This window comes from Hypanus sabinus, chromosome 9 (genome assembly GCF_030144855.1).
Source record: "Hypanus sabinus isolate sHypSab1 chromosome 9, sHypSab1.hap1, whole genome shotgun sequence".
Classification (NCBI taxonomy): domain Eukaryota; kingdom Metazoa; phylum Chordata; class Chondrichthyes; order Myliobatiformes; family Dasyatidae; genus Hypanus; species Hypanus sabinus.
Window position 1 is genome coordinate 145783808 of NC_082714.1, and position 24195 is coordinate 145808002.

Sequence of the window (24195 nt, forward strand, 5' to 3'; positions counted from 1 at the left end):
CCATCACCGGCAGCCCATTCCATGCCCTCACCACTCTCTGCGTAAAAAAACTTACTCCTGACATTTCTCTTCCTACTTCCCAGCACATTAAAACTGTGCCCTCTCTTGTTAGCTATTTCAGCCCTGGGAAAAAGCCACTGACTATCCACACGATCAATACCTCTCATCATCTTATACTCCTCTATCAGGTCACCATTCACCTTCCATCGCTCCAAGGAGAAAAAGCCAAGTTCACTCCATCTATTCTCATAAGGCACGCTCTCCATTCCAGGCAACATCCTTTTGTATCTCCTCGGCACCCTTTCTATAGTTTCCACATCCTTCCTGTAGAGGTGACCAGAACTGAGCAGTCCTCCAAGTGGGGCCTGACCAGGGTCCTATATAGATGTAACATTACCTCTCAGCACTTAAACTAAATCCCATGATTGATGGAAGGCCAATGCACCATATGCCTTCTTAACCAGACTCAACCAGTGCAGCAGCTTTGAGTGTCCTATGGACTAGGACCCCAAGATCCCTCCGATCCTCCACACTGCTAACAGTATACTATATTCAGTCATATTTGACTTGCCAAAATGGACCAGCTCACATTTATCTTGGTTATCACTCCACCTGCCACTTCTCAGCCCAGTCTTGCTGTAACCTCCGACAGCCATCCACACTATCCACAACACCCCCAACCTTTGTGTCATCAGCAAATTTACTAACTCACCCCCCACACTTCCTCAACCAGATCGTTTACAAAAATCACAAAGAGGTCTCAGAACAGATCCCTGAGGCACACCACTGGTCACCGGCCTCCATGCAGAATATGACCCATCTTTGCCTCCTGTGGGAAAGCCAGTCCTGGATCCACAAAGCAATGTCCCCTTGGATCCCATGCCTTCTTACTTTCTCAATAAGCCTTGCATGGAGTATCTTATCAAATGCCTTTGCTGAAATCCATATACGCTACATTTACTGCTCTTCCTTCATCAATGTGTTTAGACGCATCCTAAAAACGTTCAATCAGGCTCGTAAGGCATGACCTGCTTTCACAAAGCCATGCTGACTATTCCTAATCATATTTTGCTTCTCCAAATGTTCATAAATCCTGCCTCTCAGGATCTTCTCCATCAACTTACTAACCATTGAGGTAATACTCACTGGTCTTTAATTTCCTGGGCTTTCTCTACTCCCTTTCCCGAATAATGGAACAAGATCTATAGCCTTCCAATCCTCTGGAACCTCTCCCACCCCAATTGATGATGCAAAGATCATTGCCAGAGACTCAGCAATCTCCTCTGTCATCTCCCACAGTAGCCTAGGGTACATCTCATCTGGTTCCAGAGACCTTGCCATCTTGATGCTTTCCAAAAGCTCCAGCACATCCTCGTTCTTAATGTCTATATGCTTAAGCTTTTCAGTCTGCTGCAAGTCATTCATACAATTTGCCACGGTGTTTTCCATAGTGAATACTGAAGCAAAGTATTCACCACTCTGGCAAAAGAAATTCCTCACCTCCATTCTAAAAGGATGATCCTCTACTGAGGTTGTGACCTCTCCTCTGGTCTCAAGACTCTCCCACCACAAGAACCATCTTCTTCACATAAACTATCAAAACCTTTCATCATTTGCTAGGTTTCAATGAGGTCACTCTTCATTCTTCAGAATTCCAGCAAACACAGGCCTAGAACCATCAAATGTACTTCATATGACAATCCATTCAATCCCAGAATCATTTTCATGAACCTCCTTTAAACCCTCACCCATGTAAGCACACATTTTCTAAGATAAGGGGCCCCAAACCCACTCATAATATTCCAAGTGAGGCCTCACCAGTGCTTTATAGCGTCTCAACATTATATCCTTGCTTTTATATTCTGGTCCTCTTGAAATGAATGGCAACATTGCATTTGCCTTCACCACCACAGAATCAACTTGCAAGTTGACCTTTAGGGAATCCTACACAAAGGACTCCCAAGTGCCTCTGCACCCCAGTTTTTTTTTGCGTTTTCACTCCTTTAGAAACTAAGTCAACCCTTTCAGTTCTTCTACCAAAGTGCATGACCACACACTCCTGACACTACATTCCATTTGCCATTTCTTTGCTCAGTCTATTAATCTGTCCAAGTCCTTCTGTAGCCTATTTCCTCAAAACTACCTGCCCCTCCACCTACCTTTATATCACCTGCAACCCTTTGCAACAAAGCCTTCAATTCTATCATCTAAATCATTGACATACGACATTTAAAAAACTCTCCCAACAAAGACCTATGAACACCACTAGTCACAGGCAGGCAGCCAGAAAAGGCTCCCTTTATTTTCAGGCTTTGCCGCCTCCCAACCAGTCACTGCTTTATCCACGCCCAAATCTTTCATGTAATACCATGGGCTCACAGCTTGCTAAGTAGCCTCATGTGTGGCACCTTGTCAAAGGACCTCTGAAAATCCAAGTACAATTTACAATCCAATTTGGATTCCTGTCTCCACCAAAATCACTAACTAAGCCACAAAAAAACACAACTGACAGAACATAAATTCTATTGCAAATGAGCAATAGAAGTTTTGGACTTTTGTGACCAATGTACAACCTGAATTAGGAGCTTCACCCCCTAACGCTTGTTTCTGTCTCACCCCCAACAAACAATCAAGTTGTATTTTTTAGTGCTTGAAAATTTGGGTAGCTGCTATATGAAAATTCCACTAATGCTAACTATTAAAAACAAGTTTTGAGACCAGATTTCTCACATTTTCTTAATGGCTCAAGGGCATTTAACTTAAATCTATACCAGTTCAGAGCATCCATCAGTCCCATTCCTTCACTATTTTGACTGGAACCCTTTCCTTTTCACATGCCCAATTTCAGGCTACCCTCTACTATACCAAGCAAAAATTACAATGGATAACTAGCATATCTTTGGGATATGAATGAAACTAAAGCGTATTCAGGGTGGTGACTGGTGGGAGACGCAGTGGCAGGGAGAACATGCAAACTACACAGACAACAACCAAGGGCCGGTCTGAACCCAGGGTACTACAATGGTGCTACAGCAGCCTAACAACTGTGCTTCCCTGCTGATGTGACAGCAATTTTTATTAGACACTTGAAACAACACTGTTGAATTTATTACCAGGGAAGAAAGTAAACTGTATTTCTAGTAGTTGCAAGACTGGTACAGCGCAAAAGAGGCCCATCAGCCCACTAATGTTATGCTGAAATTGGCAACCCAACAAATTCCACCCAACTGTGCAAGGTCTGTCTGTCATTGCTCCCCTGCTCCACGTGTTTCTCGAGAGGCCAGAAACACTACTAACCAATTCCATCAGCTTCCTGGCAGCAAGTTCTGGCACTACCACTGTATGCAAACAAAAAAGCTTCCCTCAAAACCCTCACAATTTCTGCTCAGACATTTGCCCTCTTGCCTGTGACCTTCTCATCTTCAGGGGAAGAGGCTCTGGCAATCTATACCTCTCATAAATTTACACAAGTTCCGCCACAGATGGTAAAGTTACATTGGCTCTATTCGTGCGTTATTTTCTCCCAATTGGGAAAGCTGAGGCAAGGTGGAGATACGGCAAGTGGATAAAGGGAATCCAGTCATACTTGCTGCTTGGAGTAACCATTGCTCATATATCTGGTTGGAAAGTACATTTACAAGCACATTGTAAGAAAAGTAGCTTGGTATTATCCTGGGATTTTTTAGGAATACAGAACAATATGGCATAGGTACAAGCCCTTCTGCCCAATGTTGTGCTGAACCAGCTAAAAAGTAAATTAAACACCCCCCCCAAATGAATCCCTCCCACCTACCCTGTCTATATCCCTCCATCTTCCCAACATCCATGTGCCTATCTAAAGGTCTCTTAAAATCCTTTAATATATTTGCCTCTACCGTCACACTAGGCACCCAGAGTAAAAGAAAAATTACCTCTCACATCTTTCAAATCTACCTGTTTTCATCTCCAATGCATGCTCCGGTATTAGACATTTCTACCCTTGCAAAAAGATACTCTGTTGTGTACCCTATCTATGCCTCTTAATCTTATAGATTGAGAGGCATAGGTAGACATGGAGTCTGCCAACTTTCATTTGGTCCACAGAAGGGGGAAAAGCAGTTGAAATCTCAGATTAAGCTGTTCTCAATTTGTACTTTAGAAACATTTAACACACCCAAAAGAAATTTATAAAATTTAGTTGCAAAATATGGTTCCTTCTTAGATAAAAATAGTTAATACAGTGTCATTGATCAAGCATGGAGGGATAGGTGCCAGCACACCAAACTTTAAATGACCAATTCATGATTTCACAAAACAAATAATGCTGTAAACCCGTTTTATTTTTTTGAAGCTCATTTAAAAACATTTGGTGCTGTAGACTGCATCATGCAACACGCTCGCACATCACAGACGCAGATGGCAGAGCACTAGTGGGTTTAAACACAATCAAAGATTAAGTAGAAATATCACAACTGAACAAGTAGCTCACTTCATCTACAATACCAGCAAGAATAAATAAAATGAGCTCCCTGGTGGCACAAAGATAATGAACTGGAAGTTTAATATCAATATTGCCAACACTGTCTGGCTTGTACCTTTCACAAAGATCTCAACCCACTGTGCAAAAAATAAACTGGATATGTAAACCGTGAAGCAATTCATTTAATTGCAGCCTACACTAAAATCCCTGCATTTTGAAATACAGAAGCGACACTATTTCAGCTAACAAAATTGTGCAGAAATAGCACCATTGTCATAGAAAGGTCAGGAAACACACAAACACCCAAAGAAACTTGTGTATTATATCCTAAATTAACCATGAACACCAAGACCCCTCACTGAATATAATCCTACACGTTAATTGCCAAAAAAAGTCTCTTCCAAGACATCTTCCAGAACTTGAAGACTGGTAGTACACATTAGGCCTTTATTTAATGTTCATCATTTCAGACTTTGAAAACCACCACCGAACACATCCACTAAATAGTTTGTAAGAAGGCCACTTCTTCGGGGGAGGGGGGGGGGCTTGGGAAAACAGTAAAAATACTGAGTTTCATTCACAGCGCAGGCTCTAAATACAAATCCATGCAAGAGTCTTGCTTCAGGTCGACAAGTTATCCTTTGCAGAGAAAGCTGCAGACGAAAAACCTTCTGCTTGGCCAGCGATTTTTTTTTTGGACGCAAGAATGCGGTGAAAGGAAGTTTTGAGATTTCTCCTCTGGCGAAGAGTCGGAGATCACCGCGTCTACTCGCCTGGACGGAGTTGGAGAAGGAAGGAACGGCCAGCAGGAAGGTGAGAATAATTTACAGGCGACTTGTATGCCGGGGTTGGTTGGGGAGGGACTTGCCACAACTAGGTGCCCACGATGCTGGGGTCGTGAGCCGCGTCGGGCAGCGGGGCCCCGCCGCACTGAAAGAGGAAGCAGTTGCCCCAGCAGCTGTAGCAGATGAGAAAGAGGGCGGCGAGGAAGACCAGGGCGCAGATGGTGCACGGTTTCCTCTCCAGCAGGAAGCTCAGCAGGTAGAAGCCCATGAACATGGAGTGGCTGAACCAGAGCGCCGGGTTCAGCGGCTTGGGGATGAGCAGCACGGGCAACAGCCACTGTAGGCAGTACATGGTTGACTGGAGCCGGGCAGAGCGATCCCCTCCAACACTCGCTGAGTTCAACTTGCAGCGGAACGGGTCTGAGGGGGCGGTGCAGCGGGCTCCAAGACGCCCGTCCCCTCCTCGGCGCACTCGTACGATGCTGCTCCCTCGGCGGCCGCTCCCTCATGCGCCCGGCGCTCCCTCGCTCAGCGCACCTCCGGCCGCCACAGAGCCGCTCTCTGCGCAGCCGCATATAAACCGTCAGGACCCTTTGTCCTCCTCCCTCCCCCACCACCACCGCCGTCCGGCGCAGCGCCTGTCACCAGGCTCACTTTCGGCCAAGCCCGGCGCCTTGCTGCGCGAAGTCCAGCTATCTGCAGTCATGTTTGGTATTCGAGTTCAGGTGAAAGAGATTGTAATCCATGCTCGTCTTGTTCGGTATCTGCAATGGGCGCACCGTGACAGGCGGATGTTAAGGCGCTCGGAGAGGGTTGCTTGGGGCCTGAAGAGTAGATGGGGGAATTGGAAATAGTTTATTATGTCACACTCTCCAGGGAAAGAGAAACCACGCATATCGTCCGTACAGATCATTTCACAGTATCAGTACATTGAACTGGAACAAAGCAGAACAGCAAAAGAATGCAGAGTAATAGTGTTGCAGTTGAAGATGAAAGGGTAACGCAGGTAAACAATAAGGTGCAGGGGCACATTATTGTCAAGAGGACAAGTGATCGTGCTTCCAGGCTCTGCATCTTCTGCCCAACGGGAGAGGGGTGAAGAGGGAATATCTTGGGGTGGCTGAGATCTTTGGCAAGGTTGGTTGCTTTACAGAGGCAGCAAGAAGTATGGGCCGGGTCCATGGAGAGTAAGCTGGTTTTCATGATGGTGCTGAGCTGTGGCCATATCTCTGCAGTTTCTTGCGGTCATGGGCACAACAGCTCCCATATCAAGCCGTGGTGCACCCAGATAGGATCCTTACAATCAGGGTCAACAGAGCCATATCAGATCTGTTTAGTCTTCTGGAAACCAAAGGTGCAATGGGGGTGAAATCAGGGTAGGGGAGGGTGTGGGCATGAGAAGCTGTTGCAGTGAGAAACAAAATTAAAGCCCTATGTGGTGACAGTGGGGTTATGAAGAACTGGAAAGATTTGAGAAAAGCAGACTGGATTGAGTATAAAAGATAAGATTAAGAGGGAAGGTAAAGGGGGAGAATTAAGTCCCAGGACTTCAGGGGTTGAAGACGAGCCAAGACTACAAAGGCATCAGCACCCAAAAAGGGGGAAAATTAGACCCAAGACATAGGGAAGAGGAATGAGAATCCAGGAGATTTGGAGTAGTGGGAATAACACAAGAGCAAGTGTAAGTCAAGATAGGAAGAGTGTATTTGGAGTAGGGGATGAGTGAGAGGAATGCCTGGGGTAATTAGAATTTGCTCAGGGCATCAACTTGTGCAGAAGCCAGACTCAGTCTCTACATTCCTACTTCAGTTTGAGTTGCAGATGGTGAACGTTGAATTTTCTGTGCTTTAAAATCTTTTGACAGGGTGCCACAGTAGCAAAGTGGTTAGTGGAATGGTGATGAAGGAGATGTCTTCCTTTTTTAAACAAAGGGCTTCCCTTCCTCCACCATCAACTGTGCTCTCAAACACATCTCTCCCATTTCATGCACGTCTACTCTCACCCCATCCACCCGCCACCCCACTCAGGATAGGGTTCCCCTTGTCCTCACCTACAACCCCACCAGCTTCCAGGTCGAACATATAATTCTCCATAACTTCCACCACCTCCAAAGGGATCCCACTACCAAGCACATCTTTCCCTCCCCCACTTCCTACTTTCCACAGGGATCACTCCTTATGCGACTCCCTTGTCCATTCGTTCCCCCCCCCCCCAACATCTCTTCCCACCGATCTCCCTCCTGGCACTTATCTTTGTAAGCAGAACAAATGCTACACCTGCCCTTACATTTCCTCCCTCACCACCATTCAGGGCCCCAGACAGTCCTTCCAGGTGAGGTGAAATTTCACCTGTGAGTCAGCTGGTGTATACTGCGTCCAGTGTTCCGGGTGCGGCCTTTTATATATTGGTGAGACCTGACGCAGACTGGGAGACCGTTTTGCTGAACACCTACGCTCTGTCCGCCAGAGAAATCAGGATCTCCCAGTGGTCGCACATTTTAATTCCACGTTCCATTCCATTATGTCTATCCGTGGTCTCTACTGTCGAAATAAAGCCACAGTCGGGTTGGAGGAACAACACCTTATATACCAGCTAGGTAGCCTCCAACCTAATGGCATGAACATAGATTTCTCTAACTTCTGTTAATGCCTCTCCTCCCCTTCTTACCCCATCCCTTATTTATTCCCCCCCTTTTTTTCTCTCTGCCCATCACTCTTAGCCTGTTCTCCATCTCCCTCTGGTGCTCCCCTCCCCCTTTCTTTCTCCCTAAGCTTCCCATCCCATGATCCTTTCCCTTCTCCAGCTCCATACCCCTTTTGCTATTCACCTGTCCAGCTCTTAGCTTCACCCCTCCACCTCCAGTCTTCTATCATTTCAGATTTCTCCCTCCCCCTCCTACTTTCAAATCTCTTACTATCTTTTCTTTCAGTTAGTCCTGACGAAGGGTCTGGGCCCAAAATGTCAACAGTGCTTCTTCCTATAGATGCTGCCTGGCCTGCTGTGTTCCACCAGCATTTTGTGTTTGTTGCTCAAATTTCCAGCATCTGCCGATTTCCTCGTGTAGTGCAATGATGTTACAATTTGGGTCTTAGAGTTGAATTCTGGAGTCCTCTGTGGAAAGTTTGAACATTCTACCTGTGTGCACATGGGTTTCTTTCGAGTGCTTGAGTTTCCTCACACAATTCAAAGACATACTGGTTAGTAGGTTAACTGGTTCATTGTAAATTGTCCCTTTATTGTTAATTGATCATTGTAACTTGCTAAGGTTAAATAATGGGCTGCTGGGCAGTGCAGCTTGATGGCCCGAAAGGTGCTGTATCTCTAAATAACTATTCTAAAAACTCTTAAATCACTGTAAAACTGATGCTGTCAGAACCTTGTAGTCAAGATTTCAGAATACAGTGCCTGAGGTCTATTCACAGCTCATGAGCCCCCTTTTGCTAAGCCTGCTGCACTTAGAAAAAAGTTAATGCTGATAGACCAAGGTTACAGGCAGCTAGTTGAGACAGTGAGACAGGTCCAAAATAATCCATTTCTCTACAGTATAGTGCAGGCATGGGCAAACTACGGCCCGGGGGCCATATGCGGCCCGTTAAGCTTTTTAATCTGGCCTGCAGAACTTGATGAAATTATATTAATAAACCTTGTTAACGTTTTTTCCCCACAATTCTGGCGTTTTCCCAATAGATGATGCACTCTATATACATTGACCTTTGTTGAGGTGCAGCATGTTACTCCACATTTGCGCTTGAGTCTTTGTTCGGCTCGACCTATTTATGTGAACAGGCGTAGGACCATCAACAAAGCCAGCCACAGATCCAAGTTAACCGACCAACACCTCAGATCCATCCTGAGAATCGCCACAACAAAACTAAATCCAGACTTTGATGCGCTGGCTAAAAAGGGAGACCAACAACACTGTTCCCACTGAAATTAAAAATAAGTTTCTTCATTGTGTTATGTAAAAAATGCATTTGAAAATATTTTTTTCAATAAGCCTTACATGTTACATGTCATTTCTGTTAAGTGATGGACATGAGTAGTGCGCAGGTGCACGTACGTTCTCAAAATAAAAAAATGCGCTCCAGATCAAATAACGCGCTCCGCATACTGGCGCGCTGTCACTGTTCTGTCCTTGTGCTGGTCGTTGTTGATTTTTGGTACAGGGGACAATTGAATAAGAAGGAGCAAGACAAGTAGACCTGCATCTCCTACCGTTTTTGAAATAAAGACAGTCAGGAGGAGAGTGATGATGATAATATCTTGAAGGATAGCAGAATTTTCAGTGCTTTAAAATAATAACTGTTACTATTAAAAAAAAGCTGTATTTTATTCATTTAATTTTCAGTGTTTTAAAAGTCATTTCAATAAATAGCTAAATACTATGGGACTTCAAAGACAGATATTTTGTTGTAATGCATTTGTTCATTTTCAATTGAAATTAAAGCACATGTTTTCTACATATCCCATGATATTTTATTTTCTCTTATGAGGTGTATTACCAAAACACTCCGTCCACCTGCTCCTGGTCTGGCCCCCCTGTCAAATTTTAGAACCCTTTGTGGCCCACAAGTCAAAAAGTTTGCCCACCCCTGGTATAGTGAGTACTGAAGGCTCTTCAACATCTCACAGGAACAAAGAGCCAATAAGCTGTAAAATAATTTTCTAGCCTTTCCAATGCATTAAAATAATTCTATGAGAAAATTAAAACCAACCGTAATCAAAATCCTTTATCTTTTTTGGTTCATCACCTAAAATACTCAATTTCTACAGATGTACTGTGGAGAGCATTTTGACAGGCTGCATCTCTGTCTGGTATGGGCGTGGGGGAGGAACTACTGCACGTGATCAAAAGAATTCACTGAAAGTTGTACAATGAATCAGCCCTATCCTGTGTATGAGCCTCCGTAATATCCAAAGTATTAAGGAGCAGTGCCTCAGAAAGGCGGTGTCCTTTATTGAGGACCCCCATCAGCCAGGACATTCTCATTTTTAACCATCATGAAGGAGATACAAAAGCCTGAAGGCACACTCTCAGCAATTCAGGAACAGCTGCTTCCCCTTTGCTATCCAAATCTTAAATGGACATAAATTTACTTACTGTAATTGATTTACACTTTTTCTACATTATGTATTGCATTCTACTGCTGCTGCTAAGTTAACAGAGTGGACTGCAGGATGTGACACTCAAGGACTTGGGCTATATCTATCTTTGTGTGTTTTTCTTGGGTGGAGGAGGGAGATATGTCTCTACCAAAGGAGGTAGAAGGCGATCCTTCCCTCCAGTAGCCTGCAGCTCACCCTTGGCAAGCCACAGCACCTGCTTAGCCCACCTGATCAGAGTCACATGATGCCATGGGAGGAGCTGGTGGATGGTCATACGAGCAGCTGGAGTACATCAGGGCTCCTGGTTACACATCTACTGACACCAAGTAGACACACTCTGAGTATTGATAACGGCTGGGGTCACCCATCTTGTAAAGACACTGCCCAGAAGGCAGTGAGAATCTACTTCTGCTAAGAACATTCATGAACATAAATAAATCTAGTCATATAATACAACACACAACAATGACGATATTTTTCTGCTACCTTAACATGTGATGTGTTGTTACTGTGATTTGCACCTTGGGCTAGGAGGAATGCAGTTTCATTTGGCTGTATTCCTACATGTAGGTGAAAGACAATTGAATTTGAACTTGTCTTGGTCTCATTGTGGTTGACCATTGTTTATACTCTTGACTTGCAGCTATCACCTGAAAAACAGCATTCCTAAGTATTTAAAAATGCAATCACAAGGAAATCTGCAGATGCTGGAAATTCAAGCAACACACACAGAGCTGGAGAAGAAGGGGAAATAAATAAGGGTAAGAAGGTGAAGAGGGGCATTAATGGAAGTAAGAGAAATTAATGCCCCCTTCCCCTTATTTATTTATTATTTCCCCCCTTTTTCTCTCTGCCCCTCTCACAATCATTCTTTGCCTGTTCTCCATCTCCCTCTGGTGCTCCCCTCCCTTTCTTTTTCCATAGGCCTCCCATCCCATGATCCTTTCCCTTCTCCAGCTCTATCCCTTTTGCCAATCACCTTTCCAGCTCCTCCCCCTCCTGTCTTCTTTCATTTCAGATTTCCCCCTCCTCCCACTTTCAAATCTTTTACTATCCTTTCTTTCAGTTAGTCCTGACGAAGGGTCTCGGTCCGAAATATCAACTGTACTTCCTATAGGAGTGTGGGTGGGTGTGTGCGTGTGTGCGCATGCAAGAGAGAATTTCCAGCATCTGCAGATTTCCTCATGATTGTGTTTTTAAATACTTAGGAATGCTGTTTTTCAGGTGATAGCTGCAAGTCAAGAGTATAAACAATGGTCAACCACAATGAGATGAAAACAAGTTCAAATTCAATTGTCTTTCACCTACACATATGAATACAGCCAAATGAAACTGCATTCCTCCTAGCCCAAGGTGCAAATCACAGTAACACACATCATATAGTTATGGTAGCAGAAAAATATCATCGTTATTGTGTCATATGACTGGGAGATCATAGGTGACCATTTCCATTCCGATACAAGAAAGCAGGATCTCCCAGTGGCCACACATTTTAATTCCACATCCCATCCCCATTCTGATATGTCTATCTATGGCCTCTTCTACTGTCAGTCCTTCCAGGTGAGGTGACACTTCACCTGTGAGTCAGCTGGTGTGATATACTATGTCCGGTGCTTCTGGTGTGGCCTTCTATGTATTGGTGAGACCTGACACAGACTGGGAGACCATTTCGCTGAACACCTACACTCTGTTCGCCAGGGAATCAAGATCTCCAGTGGCCACACATTTTTAATTCCACGTCCCATTCTGATATGTCTATCCATGGCCTCGTCTACTGTCAAGATGAAGCCACACTCAGGTTGGAGGAACAACACCTTATATTCTGTCTGGGTAGCCTCCAACCTGATGGCATGAACATCGATTTCTTTAACTTATGTTAATGCCCCTCCTCCCCTTCTTACCCCATCCCTTATTTATTATTCTGCTTTTCCCCCTCCTTTTTTTCCCCTCACAATCACTCCTTGCCTGTTCTTCATTTCCCTCTGGTGCTCCCCTGCCCCTTTCTTTCTCCCTAGGCCTCCCATCCCATGATTCTTTCCCTTCTCCAGCTGTGTATCCCTTTTGCCAATCAACTTCCCAGCTCTTGGCTTCACCCCTCCTCCTCCAGTCTTCTCCTATCATTTTGGATTTCCCCCTCCCACTTTACAATCTCTTATTATCTTTCCTTTCAGTTAGTCCTGACCAAGGGTCTTGGCCTGAAACGTCGACTGTACTTCCTATAGATGCTGCCTGGCCTGCTGCATTCCACCAGCATTTTGTGTGTTCCTAAGTATTTACAACTTGATTATTATTAGAAATGGTATACAGTAATCATCCCTATGTGACAGCATCTCTAAATAGATTCAACCACATCAACATTTATTGCCTCCAGGCAATCCAATTATTAATAAAATACAACTGATTAACATGAATAACAAAGGCATTAAAACAGTAGAGCTTAATACTGAGAAAACTGACATAATTGTTTTCAGTGCCAGTCACAAACTCCATTCTGGTACAACTGACTTCATCTTTCTCCCTGAAAATTTTGCAACCTTCTCTTGTGCAATTCCACATTTAAGTTTGCACCACATGTGCCATGTGCAAAAAAAAGGCACATGTTCCCTCCGTGTTAACAGCATGCCAAATGAAGCACACCAGCGCCTCTACTTCCTCAGAAGGGTCAAGTAAATTCAATAGCTCCCCATTGATCCTATAGATGCACCACAGCTTGGTCTGGCAACCACCTTGCCTGTGATTGCAAGAAGTGCGGAGTTATGAACACTGAGCACATCCTGGATCTCAACCTCCCCTCCAAAGATTGCCTACACTTCTTGCTGCCTCAGGAAAGCAGCCAGCATAATCAAAGAACCCTCCCACCCTGAACATTCTGTTCTCTCCCTTGCCATTAGGCAGATTTTAAAAGCTGAAAGTATGTACCATCAGGCTCAGGGACAGTTCCTGTTTTAAACTATTGAATGGACCTCTTGTATATGGACTCTGGGCATCACAATTTACCTTGTCATGGTCTTGCACCTTATTGTCTGCCTGCACTGTGTAATGTTAACACTACATTCCACTGTTCCTTTGTAATGCCTTGATAATGTGTAATCATCTCTATGGACAGCATGCAAAACAAAGATATTCACTGAATCTCCATACATACAGTAATAAACTAGTTTACAGTTGCCATTGCCTGACCCTGCCTCAGCTTACCTGCAGCTGATAACATTGTGGCTTTTAGGACCTCTGAATGGACTTTAGCATTTCAGCTGGCCAGCCTATGGGCACCACAGTAGTTAGCATAATGCTTTGCAGTGCCTGCAACCTGCATTGAATTCCTGCCACTGTAAGGAGTTTGTACATTCTCCTCATGACTGAGTATCCTCTGAGTGCTTTGGTTTCCACCCACATTCAGAAGATGTCTGGGTTATGTTTAGCACATTATGGGCATGCTGTGTTGGTGCCAAAAGCATGCAGATACTTGTCCCCAGCACATCCTTGGACTGTGTTTGTTGTTGATGTAAACAACATACTTCACTATGTTTCAAAGGCCATGTGACATATAAAACCAATCTTAAACTTAATTTTGCATAAAATTGTGGTCGTGCACACCTGTCATTTCTAGTTCACACCTATCTATTTTGTCTTCACCCTATTTATTCCTCCCTCCCTAGGCTTACTAAACCACATTGGCTTCACAGGTGGTGATGAGTCAGTGTACAGGACACAATAGGACACGTGGTAGAATGGTCCTACAACAACAACTGCTCACTTAATGCTGGCAAAACTGATCAGTAACTCAGGAACAGAAAGGGTGAACACACCCATCTAGATTGCTGGATTGGCTGTTGAGAGGATCAACACCATGAGATTCCTGGGTGTAAAAATATCAGATGACTCATTCTGGGCCTACATAGATGCAATCACAATGACAACATTCTCTACTTTCTTCAAAAGTTAAGGAGGTTCAACATGTCACTGAGCACCCGCACAAGCTTCCACAGATATACCATTAAAGGTCTGGTATGTCTATTTGAATGCAGAAGAATAGAAGAAACTGTGGAGCCTTATCCCTCCTCCTCATCAGAAGTATCTGAATGAGACACAGCATCAAAATAGCAGCATAACACAAAGGCTGTCATCAGCTGGGCCAGGCCATCTTCTCTTGGCTACCACTGGACAGCAGATTCAAAAGTCTGAAGTATTACACCAGCTGGTTCAAGATTGGCTACTTCCTTTTGGCTTTCTTTTATTTAATTGAACCAACATGTTCACCCCCAATCTCTACCTCAATATAGTAACGCTATGATCACTTATCATATTGCCCTTGTCATGGTGTACACTCGCAGGGCTGGACTCAAGTGCAGAGGAAAGGCAGGCATAGGGGTCCCCAGCACCAAACTCAGCCCAGGAGCAGAGGGTGGCAGGCTTACAACTTGACCCCAGAGCAGAGTGTGGCAGATTTCCTGTGAAGACACAGAAACAAGAGGTTAGACATTCCACTGGCACCTCAAGGCACAGACACCACAAAAACAATTCAATCTCTGCAGCACAACAACTCTACTAAAGCACCACTCGAGACTTCTCTTTAAATAATCATTTAGGGCAGGAAACATGTGCCAGTCACAATTAACTTGACAAGATTAAACCAAAAACACAAGGGCTTAACGGCTCTAGTTAAGATAACGATTTGTAAGTACAGGTGCTCAAGAACCCTCGAAGCTCAGAAGGCTGACAGATGGGCTGTCTGCACAGCAGAATTTATAGCCATTATTATTAGTTTGCAATGGGTTGAACAAGAAAAGGCATATAGAGTCACGATCTGCTCAGATTCTGCCTCAGTACTGCAGAGTTTGGAATCTAAACATTCAAGGAGACCTGATCTGTTGAAGCAAGTGCACTACAATTTAGGTGTTCTGCAGAGTGTGAGAACAGTAATACAGTTTTGTTGGGTACTTGTATATGTGGATGTTCTGGGTAATGAAAGGGCAGATGTCAGAATCAGAATCAGGTTTATTATCACCGGCATGTGTCGTGAAATTTGTTAACTTAGCAGCAGCAGTTCAATGCAATACAGAAGATAGAAGAAAAATCAATCAATTACAGTTTATGTATATTGAATAGATTAAAAATCATGCAAAAATGGAAATAATATATATTAAAAAAGTGAGGTAATGTTCACGAGTTCAATGACCATTTAGATATCGGATGGCAGAGGGAAAGAAGCTGTTTCTGAATCACCGAGTGTGTGCCTTCAGGCTTCTGTACCTCCTACCTGATGGTAAACATGAGAAAAGGGCATGCCTTTAGTACTGGGGTCCTTAATAATGATGCCAATTTTCTGAGACACCCCGTTCCTTGAAAATGTCCTGGGTACTTTGTAGGCTAGTACGCAAGATGGAGCCGACTAAATTTACAACCCTCTGCAGCTTTCTTCGGTCCTGGTAACCGCCCCCCGCCCCCCCCCCCCCCCCCATACCAGACAGTGATGCAGCCTGTCGGAATGCTCTCCACTGTACATCTATAGAAGATTTTGAGTATTTTTGTTGACATACCAAATCTCTTCAAACTCCTAATGAAGTATAATCGCCTTCTTTATAGCTGCATCAATATGTTGGGACCAGGTTAGATGTTATAGCAAAACAGGCATTTACTAAGTCAGAGGTAAATATTATAGGTAATATAGGAAGGTATTAGATTGGCTGGGATTAGAAAATGGCAGAATTTGTGGATAGGAGTGGGACAGGGAGGTGGTATTACAATTTGGTTTCATCAATTCAGGTGAGGTGCCTTTTGGAAAGGCTTAGGAGGGAAGATGTGTAGTTGGCGAGATTGAGGTTTGGACATATGGGTTTGCACTCCACTTTGGTACTTGTTGGTAAACACAGAGACAGTGAAACATGTAATCGTGGTGTTCCACAGATATTTGTCAGATCTTAGGAAGCTGCCTAGGCATTCATTGGGTAGATCTGTGGTGCCTAGGTTGCAGGATTTCTGGCACCTGAAGCAGGGATGGTTAAGTCATGTAGGGCCCTGGTGACCTTTTTTAATTAAAACAGGTTTGAGGAAGGATCTGACCCCGTCATGGCTCCTGTCATACTCCATTCCACTAGGTGGCGGTAATGTACGTTCCTGATAGGTGCGAGCTGCCATTAGCACAACAGAAGAAGAACCCGAGAAGCTCAAAGCTCCATGGCAAGCCACAGAGGCCATAGCGCTCATGACAGCACTGTAATGAAGTTCATTAAATTTTTGTTCCAATTGTGTACTTTTTTGTTTAATTTATGTTTAGTATGTTTTCTCCTGAATGTTTCACCTCTAATACTACATATATGTCTATAATTCTGCATATGTCCAAGATGTCGGTGCGACACAGCTTGCAGCAGCCACTCCGGAGCTGATTATCTGTTATTTGTGAAGTGGAGTGCCGTGTGCAATCGTAATTGATTGAAAACGGACGTTGGAGCACGGAGGAACATCAGGAAATCTCCAGGAAGACCTTCTTCGTTGCTGCTGCTGCTGTGAAGTCTGGGACTCTGCTGGGAAGAACAGGTCCCCAGTCCTTGGGGTCGCGTTGCCGGTGGCCGTTGGCGGGGCAGTCTTAATACGCCCGGCAGAGGATGGTGCTCGGAGAAGCTGTGCCAGAGGGAATAGTTGTTGGCTCAGAGGTTCGACGGACTCGGGGTCCGCTGAGGTCAGGTCGCTTTCGGTGTGTGCTGCGTCTGCGAGGCTGGGATCGACGGAGCTTTCGTTGTGTGCTGCGTCTGTGAGGCTGAGTCGGGTGGTGCAGTGGAAGTCCATAGTGGAGGTATTACGTTCTGCCGCTGGCGTGGGATTGCGAGTCTGTCGGGACCCTGGGGACTTGTGGAAACTGTATGGTGATTTCTTTTGAATTTATAGTCCTTTAACATCTTTGGACCATTTTTACTGTGCCCATGGTCTGTTTTTATTTTATCAATTATGCTATTGTTTGCACTGTTGTAACTATATGTTGTAACTATGTGGTTTTGTGCAGGTCTTGTAGCTTTAGTTTTTGGTCTTGTTTGTCTGGTGGATTTGGAGCTCCTTTCTGGGGAACGCGCTAAGATGGTAGCGTGATATTAATACGCAGCAGCCTCTCTGGACTCTGGATTGGGGATTGCCAAACATTATGTGGATTTTCTGGTGTAGTCTGTTTTGTCATGTGCTTTTGTGATATCATTCTGGGGGAACGTTGTCTCATTTTTTAACTGCATTGCATTTGTGGTTTCTAAATGACAATAAACTGAATCTGAATCTGAATCTGCATATGAATATGCAATCAACTTCTGGTTAAACATTGGTTCAATTTTAAGTTCTCGCTTTTGTTTTCAGATGCCAGAATGGTCTTCCCCTTCACCTTTCCAGCCTTTAATTTTACAGGATTCCCCGTCTTTTGCCTCTTGTTTTTTCACAACATCTAATTTGTTTGGCTGCTAATGGTCCGAAGTTGTGAATTTTTGTATATTAACTTCAGTCCTCTTTAAAACATCAATTAATACCTTCACCTTTGACAAAACTTTGGTCGTTTGCTGTAATATCAGATGAAATGGAAAGTTTTAGTATGTTAAATACGCTTTATAAATGGAAATTATTCTTGAGGCTACACTCTTTGTGGAAGTTTCTTGCTTTGTAACTTATCAAAAGCTTTTTGGTGGATTATGTATGAGTTAAACAGATCACATTACTGGGAGTTAAGTAACCAATATCCTGTTGACCTTGAAACAAAGCAATCAAGTGAGTAAGCCGAGGGCGGTTTGCCTTGCAGGAATGCGGAGGGTTTCTGAAATATCTGAATTCAGGTTCAATTTTTAATGAAATACTCTTTTGTGAGGCACCTTAAGAATACTTTCCAGGTTTTGGATGCTGTACAAATGCAAATGATAAAATTTACTAATGAATGATATGAAATTTCATGTCATAGACTGGTGGCATTGACCTCCCACATCATGAAGACCCTGGAGAGACTTGTTCTAGAGCAGCTCCAGCCTATGGTTAGGCCACACTTAGACCCCCTCCAGTTTCCCTATCAGCCCCGACTAGGAGTTGAGGATGCCATTGCCTACCTGCTGAACCGTGTCTATGCCCACCTGGACAAGCTGGCAAGCACTGTGAGGGTCATGTTTTTTGACTTCTCCAGTGTTGCATGCCATCTTGGACAATGACTCCCATCCACTCCATAATGTACTGCTTAGGCACAGGAGTACATTCAGCCAGAGACTCATTCCACCGAGATATAACGCTGCGCGTCATAGGAAGTCATTCTTGCCTGTGGCCATCAAACTTTACAACTCCTCCCTCGGAGTGTCAGACACCCTGAGCCAATAGGCTGGTCCTGGACTAATTTCCACTTAGAATAATTTACTTATTATTATTATTTAATTATTTATGGTTTTATATTGCTATATTTCTACACAATTCTTGGTTGGTGCGGCTGTAACAAAAACCAGTTTCCCTTGGGATCAATAAAGTACGTCTGTCTGTAAAAAAGACGGAGCAAAAGATTGTGTGGCTGGAGAGATGGTGAAGGAGTTCTCTGACATTTGTGTACAAGTCATGTGGATCTTGCATCAACTGCGCCAGAACCAGCATCCAAACAGGGCAGATCGCAGGTAATTTTGTGGAGGGTTAAACTAGTTTGGTGGGGGGAAGGAGCCAAAGAAACTGAGAGAAGAGACACCTTGGAGAGAAAGCTGGAAGTGGGAGTTAAGAATAAGGTAAGCATATTAAATTAGCAGAAGGTACAGTAGAGTAGCATGTAGAGTTTGCATCACCATTGGTGCTGGTGATGCAAAAAGACTAAATAAACTCATCAGAAAGGCTTGGCTGCAAATCCTCTTACTATCTTTTCTTTCACTTAGTCCTGACGAAGGGTCTCGGCCCAAAATGTTGACAGTTCTTCTTCCTATAGATGCTGCCTGGCCTGCTGCATTCCACCAGCATTTTGTGTGTGTGTGGCTACAAACCGGATGGACTCTTTTGAGTTAGTGGTGGCGAGGAGGTCACAAAACAAACTGTTATCCATTATGGACAATCTGGCACATCCTCTCCGTGACCTACTGAATAAGCAGCGAAGCACCCTTTCAAACAGACTCATTCAGCTCCGCTGTCACAAGGATTGTTACAGAAAATCTTCCCTAACAAACGTAATAAGCACATACAACAGTTCATCTGTGTGCGACAGGAACATGCACATCATAGTACAATAGTATCTGCTTTAGTATTTTGTGGATTTATCATTCCACATTATTGCACATTGGTAAATTATGACTGTGTATGTTATTATTCTGTGCTTTTTTATTAGTTATGTCTGCACACTGCCGAGTGTGTTGTTAAATGTTGCTTCTGTAATTAAAGAATTTCCCACTTGGGATCAATAAAGTATTTATTATTATTATTAAAAGAATATTGTTTCAAGGTCAAGTTTGCAGGTACCTTAAAGTGATTGAAATAACTACACATATAATAGCAAATAGTGATATCTAATTATAATGGAAACACGGCCATTGGGGTGACCAAAGCTGGGTGCTAAATATTCCAGGATATTTAAAATATATTTGGCAAAGGAGGTAGATAGTACTGTTAATAAGAGGACTTGAGGAGAGTAATTAGAAAAGATGAGCTGTGTGGTCCAACACATGGTATAATTATTGTCCTGGATGTGTTTCTTGTGAACGCAAGACGCTGTTGGACATCAATAATGAACACTGACCACAGATCGCTGCTAGTCTGTTTCTCTGGCTCATTGGTGAGACTGACAGCGGGAGGAGCTGGGCAGCCTCGGTTGCTGTGCAGACCTTGTCCACATGCCGCAGGGTCGCCTGGCACCGCTTTCCAGTGGAGGAGACACCAGAAGTGGTGTGGGAGAGAGCTGGAGTCTGTGCTGAGTTCAGGACATTTCCCTCTTCTTGGTGTTGCCTTCAGAGTCAGAATCAGGTTTAATATCACTGGTATACAGTATGTTGTGATGGTTTCATGGCAGGAGTACATTGCAAAAAATAAGAACAAAAGCCAAAAATTACAATATGTATATATATAAAAAGAAAATTAAACAATTCGTGCAAAAAGAGAGGGAAAATACTGACGTACTGTTCATGTTTCATTTTCCAGTCAGAAATTTGTTGGCAGAGGGGATGAAGCTATTCCTGAAGCAGAGAGTGTGTTTTCAGGCTTCTGTACCTCCTTCCTGATGGTAGCAGTAAGAACAAGGCAAGACCTGTATGATGGGAGCTGCCTTTTTGAGGCATCACCTTTCGAAAGTGTCCAGGATGAAGGGAAGTCTGGTGCCCATGATGAGCTGGTTGAGTTTACACATTTCTGAAGCTTTTCCAATGCTGTGCAGTGGCTTCTCCATACCAGACAGTGGTGCTCTCCATGGTACATCTGTAGAAATTTGCGAGTGCCTTTGGTGATAATACCAATTCTCCTCAAACCCTAATGAAATATGGCTGCTGTTGCGCCTTCCTTCTAATTACATCAATATGTTGGGCCCAGGATGGATCGTCAGAGAGGGTGACACCCAGGAGCTTGGCACTGTTCATCCTTTCCACTTCTGATCCCTTGATGAGTACTGGTGGGTGTTCCCTGAACTTGCCCTTCCTGAAGTCCACAGTCAATTTCTTGATCATACTGATGCTGAGTGCAAGGTTGTTGCTATGACACAAGTCAACCAGCTGATCTATCTCGCTCCTGTACATAAGAAATGTCCAGATTACTCAACCTTTACTTATAAGACATGTTCTCTAATCTGGGAGTACAATAAATGAACTGTTATGGGTTTTCTTGAACATAAAGTGCCTTCGCTGTTTTTATTTGCAAAAACCTACATGGTGACTCCGATACTCCAGGATGATTCCTGAGTTATTGATCATGTCAACCAACGCAGTCGCTTTGGAACTGCCAGAGATTTGGGAGCTATATGCTATTTCTTGATTTGCACAGGCCGAGGCCCGATTCATGCTGTGAGAAATCACCGCCGACAATACCAAGTATTTCTGTGCAGTAGTGTTGCTTGACTGGCAGCTCTTATCCCCGAAAGGAAGTACAGCATGCTTGTCTGTGAACTTCTTGGTCTCTACCTGGCTGTCCGCCATTTTCATTTTCTCTAGAGGGTCTCCATTCCACAGCGTTCATTGACCACAAACTCCTCACATAAGCAATGGTCAAAACATCAGACTCTTGGTCTGCACAGCAGCAACGCTACCTGGCCTACATATCAGAGTTCAAAACCGATATATAACGTATCAATGGGAAAAATAATGCTGTGGCTGATTGTCTCTCATGGCCGGCCATCGAGACACATAAGGGTTGACTATGCCAGCATGGCAGCTGGCTAAGCTATGGAGCCAGAGGTCCAGGCTTACTAAATAGCAATCACAGGCCTGCGGTTGGCTGACATTAAGTCCAGGGAAGCTGGGTTTCTCTCCTGTGTGATGTCTTAACCAGTCACCCTCATCCCATAGTGCCCACAAACTGCAGATGGACAGTTTTTAACTCCATACATGGCCTCTCGCACCTGGACCAGAAGGCCTTACAGAAACTGGTTGCTCTAAAGTCTGTGTGGCACTGCCTTAGAAAGGATATGCGTGATTATACTGCAGCCTGTGTAAGTGCCTGCAGGCAAAGATTAACTGTCATGTTGAGATGCTATCGGCACCTTTTGAGGTGTCGGGGCAACGGGTTTGAGCATGTCAATGTGGACCTTGTTGGTCCTCTTCCCCTCTCACGTGGTTTCACGCACTTGCTCACTATGGTGGACTGTAAGACCAGATGGCCAGAAGTCACCCCTCTAGCAACGATGATGACTGCAGACATGACTCATGCATTCATCAGCACCCAGGTGTGCTCAGTTTGGCACCCCATCTGATATTTCACCTGACCGCACTCCTCAATTCCTATCAGATCTGTGGGATGCGATGGCCCAGTACCCCAGCGTTAGGCTACATCACACCACGGCGAATCACCCGCAGTCCAGTGGCCTGATTGAATGGTTTCACCGCTCCTTAAAGACTGCTCTGAGGGCTTCCCTGACTGACGAGTATTGGCATGACCATCTCCTGTCGGTCCTGCTGGGCCTCAGAATGGCTCCAAAAGAGGACTTGCAGTCGTCATGGCTGAGTTGGTATGCAGGCAGCATTATGAGTGCCAGGTGGTTTCATTCCTGACACCATGACCATCTTGTCAGCCTCTCAACAGCATTCCACCCCTCTCAGTAAATTCAATACGTTTTCACCTATTCCCACCTCCCATCATGGCGGACAGCACTCCTGGGTTCCTGTTGACATACATTCCACCTCATTTGTTTACATCCACCATGATTGCACACCAACATCCCCTTAGGCCCACTTACAAAGGCTTGTTCTGTGTTTTGGAAAAGGGTGGATCATAGATAAGAGGGGTAAACCTGACTGTATTTCAGTACATTGCATTAAACCAGCCCACTGAAATTTGGAGAATTCTGCTATCTTGCCCCGGTGTCACGACATGACTATGAGTGTGTCAACACACCTCTGGATAGGCCAGAGGCACTTGATGTTCCTCTACCCATAGAACATAGAAACCCTGCTGTACAGCTCATCTGAGCTCCAGCAGGCTCACATATATCGGTTTTAGTCGTCTCTGGGGGGGGGGTGGGGGTGGGGGTGCCTGTGTAGTAATGTAATTAGTCGAAACGTGCATAATTCACAACAACTGAAATTGAGTTGGGGTTTCACTTCAAGAGGCTGGACTGACGTGATGGCGTAATCACGTAAATTTTTTAACACGCTTTGTGTTCAGTGCTTGGAGAACAATAAATGAGTTGTTTCAGTTTTTCTTAAACTTAAAACGCCTCTGCTGTTTTTAATTGCAAAAACCTACACTGCGACTTCGTCTTCTCGGTTGTTTTGTGTCTTAACTTGTGAACAAGTTACCTTGCACAAGGCCTTAGTATCACATAGGGCTTACCAAAAGGGATATGGACACAACCCATATCGGTTCCTATCAATACGTACGAGGCAAGTCTGGTATAATGTGACCACCCACTTGCTTTGGCCAGCAAGCCTCATATTTTTTAAAATATGCATTCTGCTTGCTGCATTCTGTGAGTGCCAGGAGATGGCAGTAAAGGCAAACATGATGGAGCGATCAACAGGAATTTACGGAATTCTGTATAGATCTAACATGCACAACAGCCTTCTAATTATGCTAATGATTTTATTCATCATTTCTGCTGGCTGCAACATGATTCGACCATCAGTCACATCCTTCCCTCCCCAGAGCTGTCTGTTTTCCTCAGGGATCTCTCCCTGTGGCTCCCTAGCACGATCATTCCATCCCAATGTGAGGCTGTTTCTATTTTAAATGTCGGAAGTGCTGCCAGCACCTGCCCCTACACCTCCTCCCTCACAACCATCCAGCTGTTCCTGCTGAGGCAGAAGTCCACATGCATTTCCTCCAAGCTTGTCTGATGCTTTCAGTGCTCTTGATGCTGGCTCCTCCGCATCAGCGGGACCAAGCACAGAGACTGGGCGACCCATTTGCCGAGCACAATGCCTATTATGGACAGAGTGCAGTTGCTCCGCAAATGTAGGTTAATTGGTCACGTGGTTGGAATCGGATTTCACAGGCAAAGCGGAAGGACCGGCATGAAGCACGGAGTTCTCCAATTTCACATAACCCACACTCTTACTGATCCTTGCCCTGCGTTCTTTCCAACCCCTAGCACTCTGACCTCCAGTAACCCAGTGCCTTTTCCCTCCACCACCTAGTTTCATTTGCCCATCTCCTACACACGCTATCCACTCGATCCCTTCTCTTTCTGTTTGGTGGCTTTGGACCTGTACTCGCTGGAGGTTAGAAGAATGA

The 24195-nt window shown here is 44.4% G+C and overlaps 1 protein-coding gene and 1 long non-coding RNA gene across 4 annotated transcripts; one reads left to right on the forward strand and one right to left on the reverse strand.

The window, feature by feature from the left end:
• Positions 1–4670: 4670 nt before the first annotated feature.
• On the reverse strand, positions 4671–5820 carry blcap (bladder cancer associated protein). Its single transcript, XM_059980749.1, has one exon. The coding sequence runs from the start codon at positions 5594–5596 to the stop codon at positions 5333–5335; it is 264 nt and encodes an 87-aa protein (XP_059836732.1). The 5' UTR covers positions 5597–5820; the 3' UTR covers positions 4671–5332.
• Positions 5821–5857: 37 nt separating this feature from the next.
• On the forward strand, positions 5858–19711 carry LOC132399881 (uncharacterized). Of its 3 annotated transcripts, XR_009514129.1 has the most exons (4): positions 6081–6250; positions 10994–11111; positions 12522–16563; positions 16692–19711. It is a non-coding gene; the product is annotated as an uncharacterized LOC132399881 (long non-coding RNA). The 3 variants fall into 3 exon arrangements; XR_009514130.1 differs by lacking the exon at positions 6081–6250 and adding an exon at positions 5858–5969 and having other exon boundaries at positions 12522–19711; XR_009514128.1 differs by having other exon boundaries at positions 12522–19711.
• The last annotated feature ends 4484 nt before the right edge of the window (positions 19712–24195 follow it).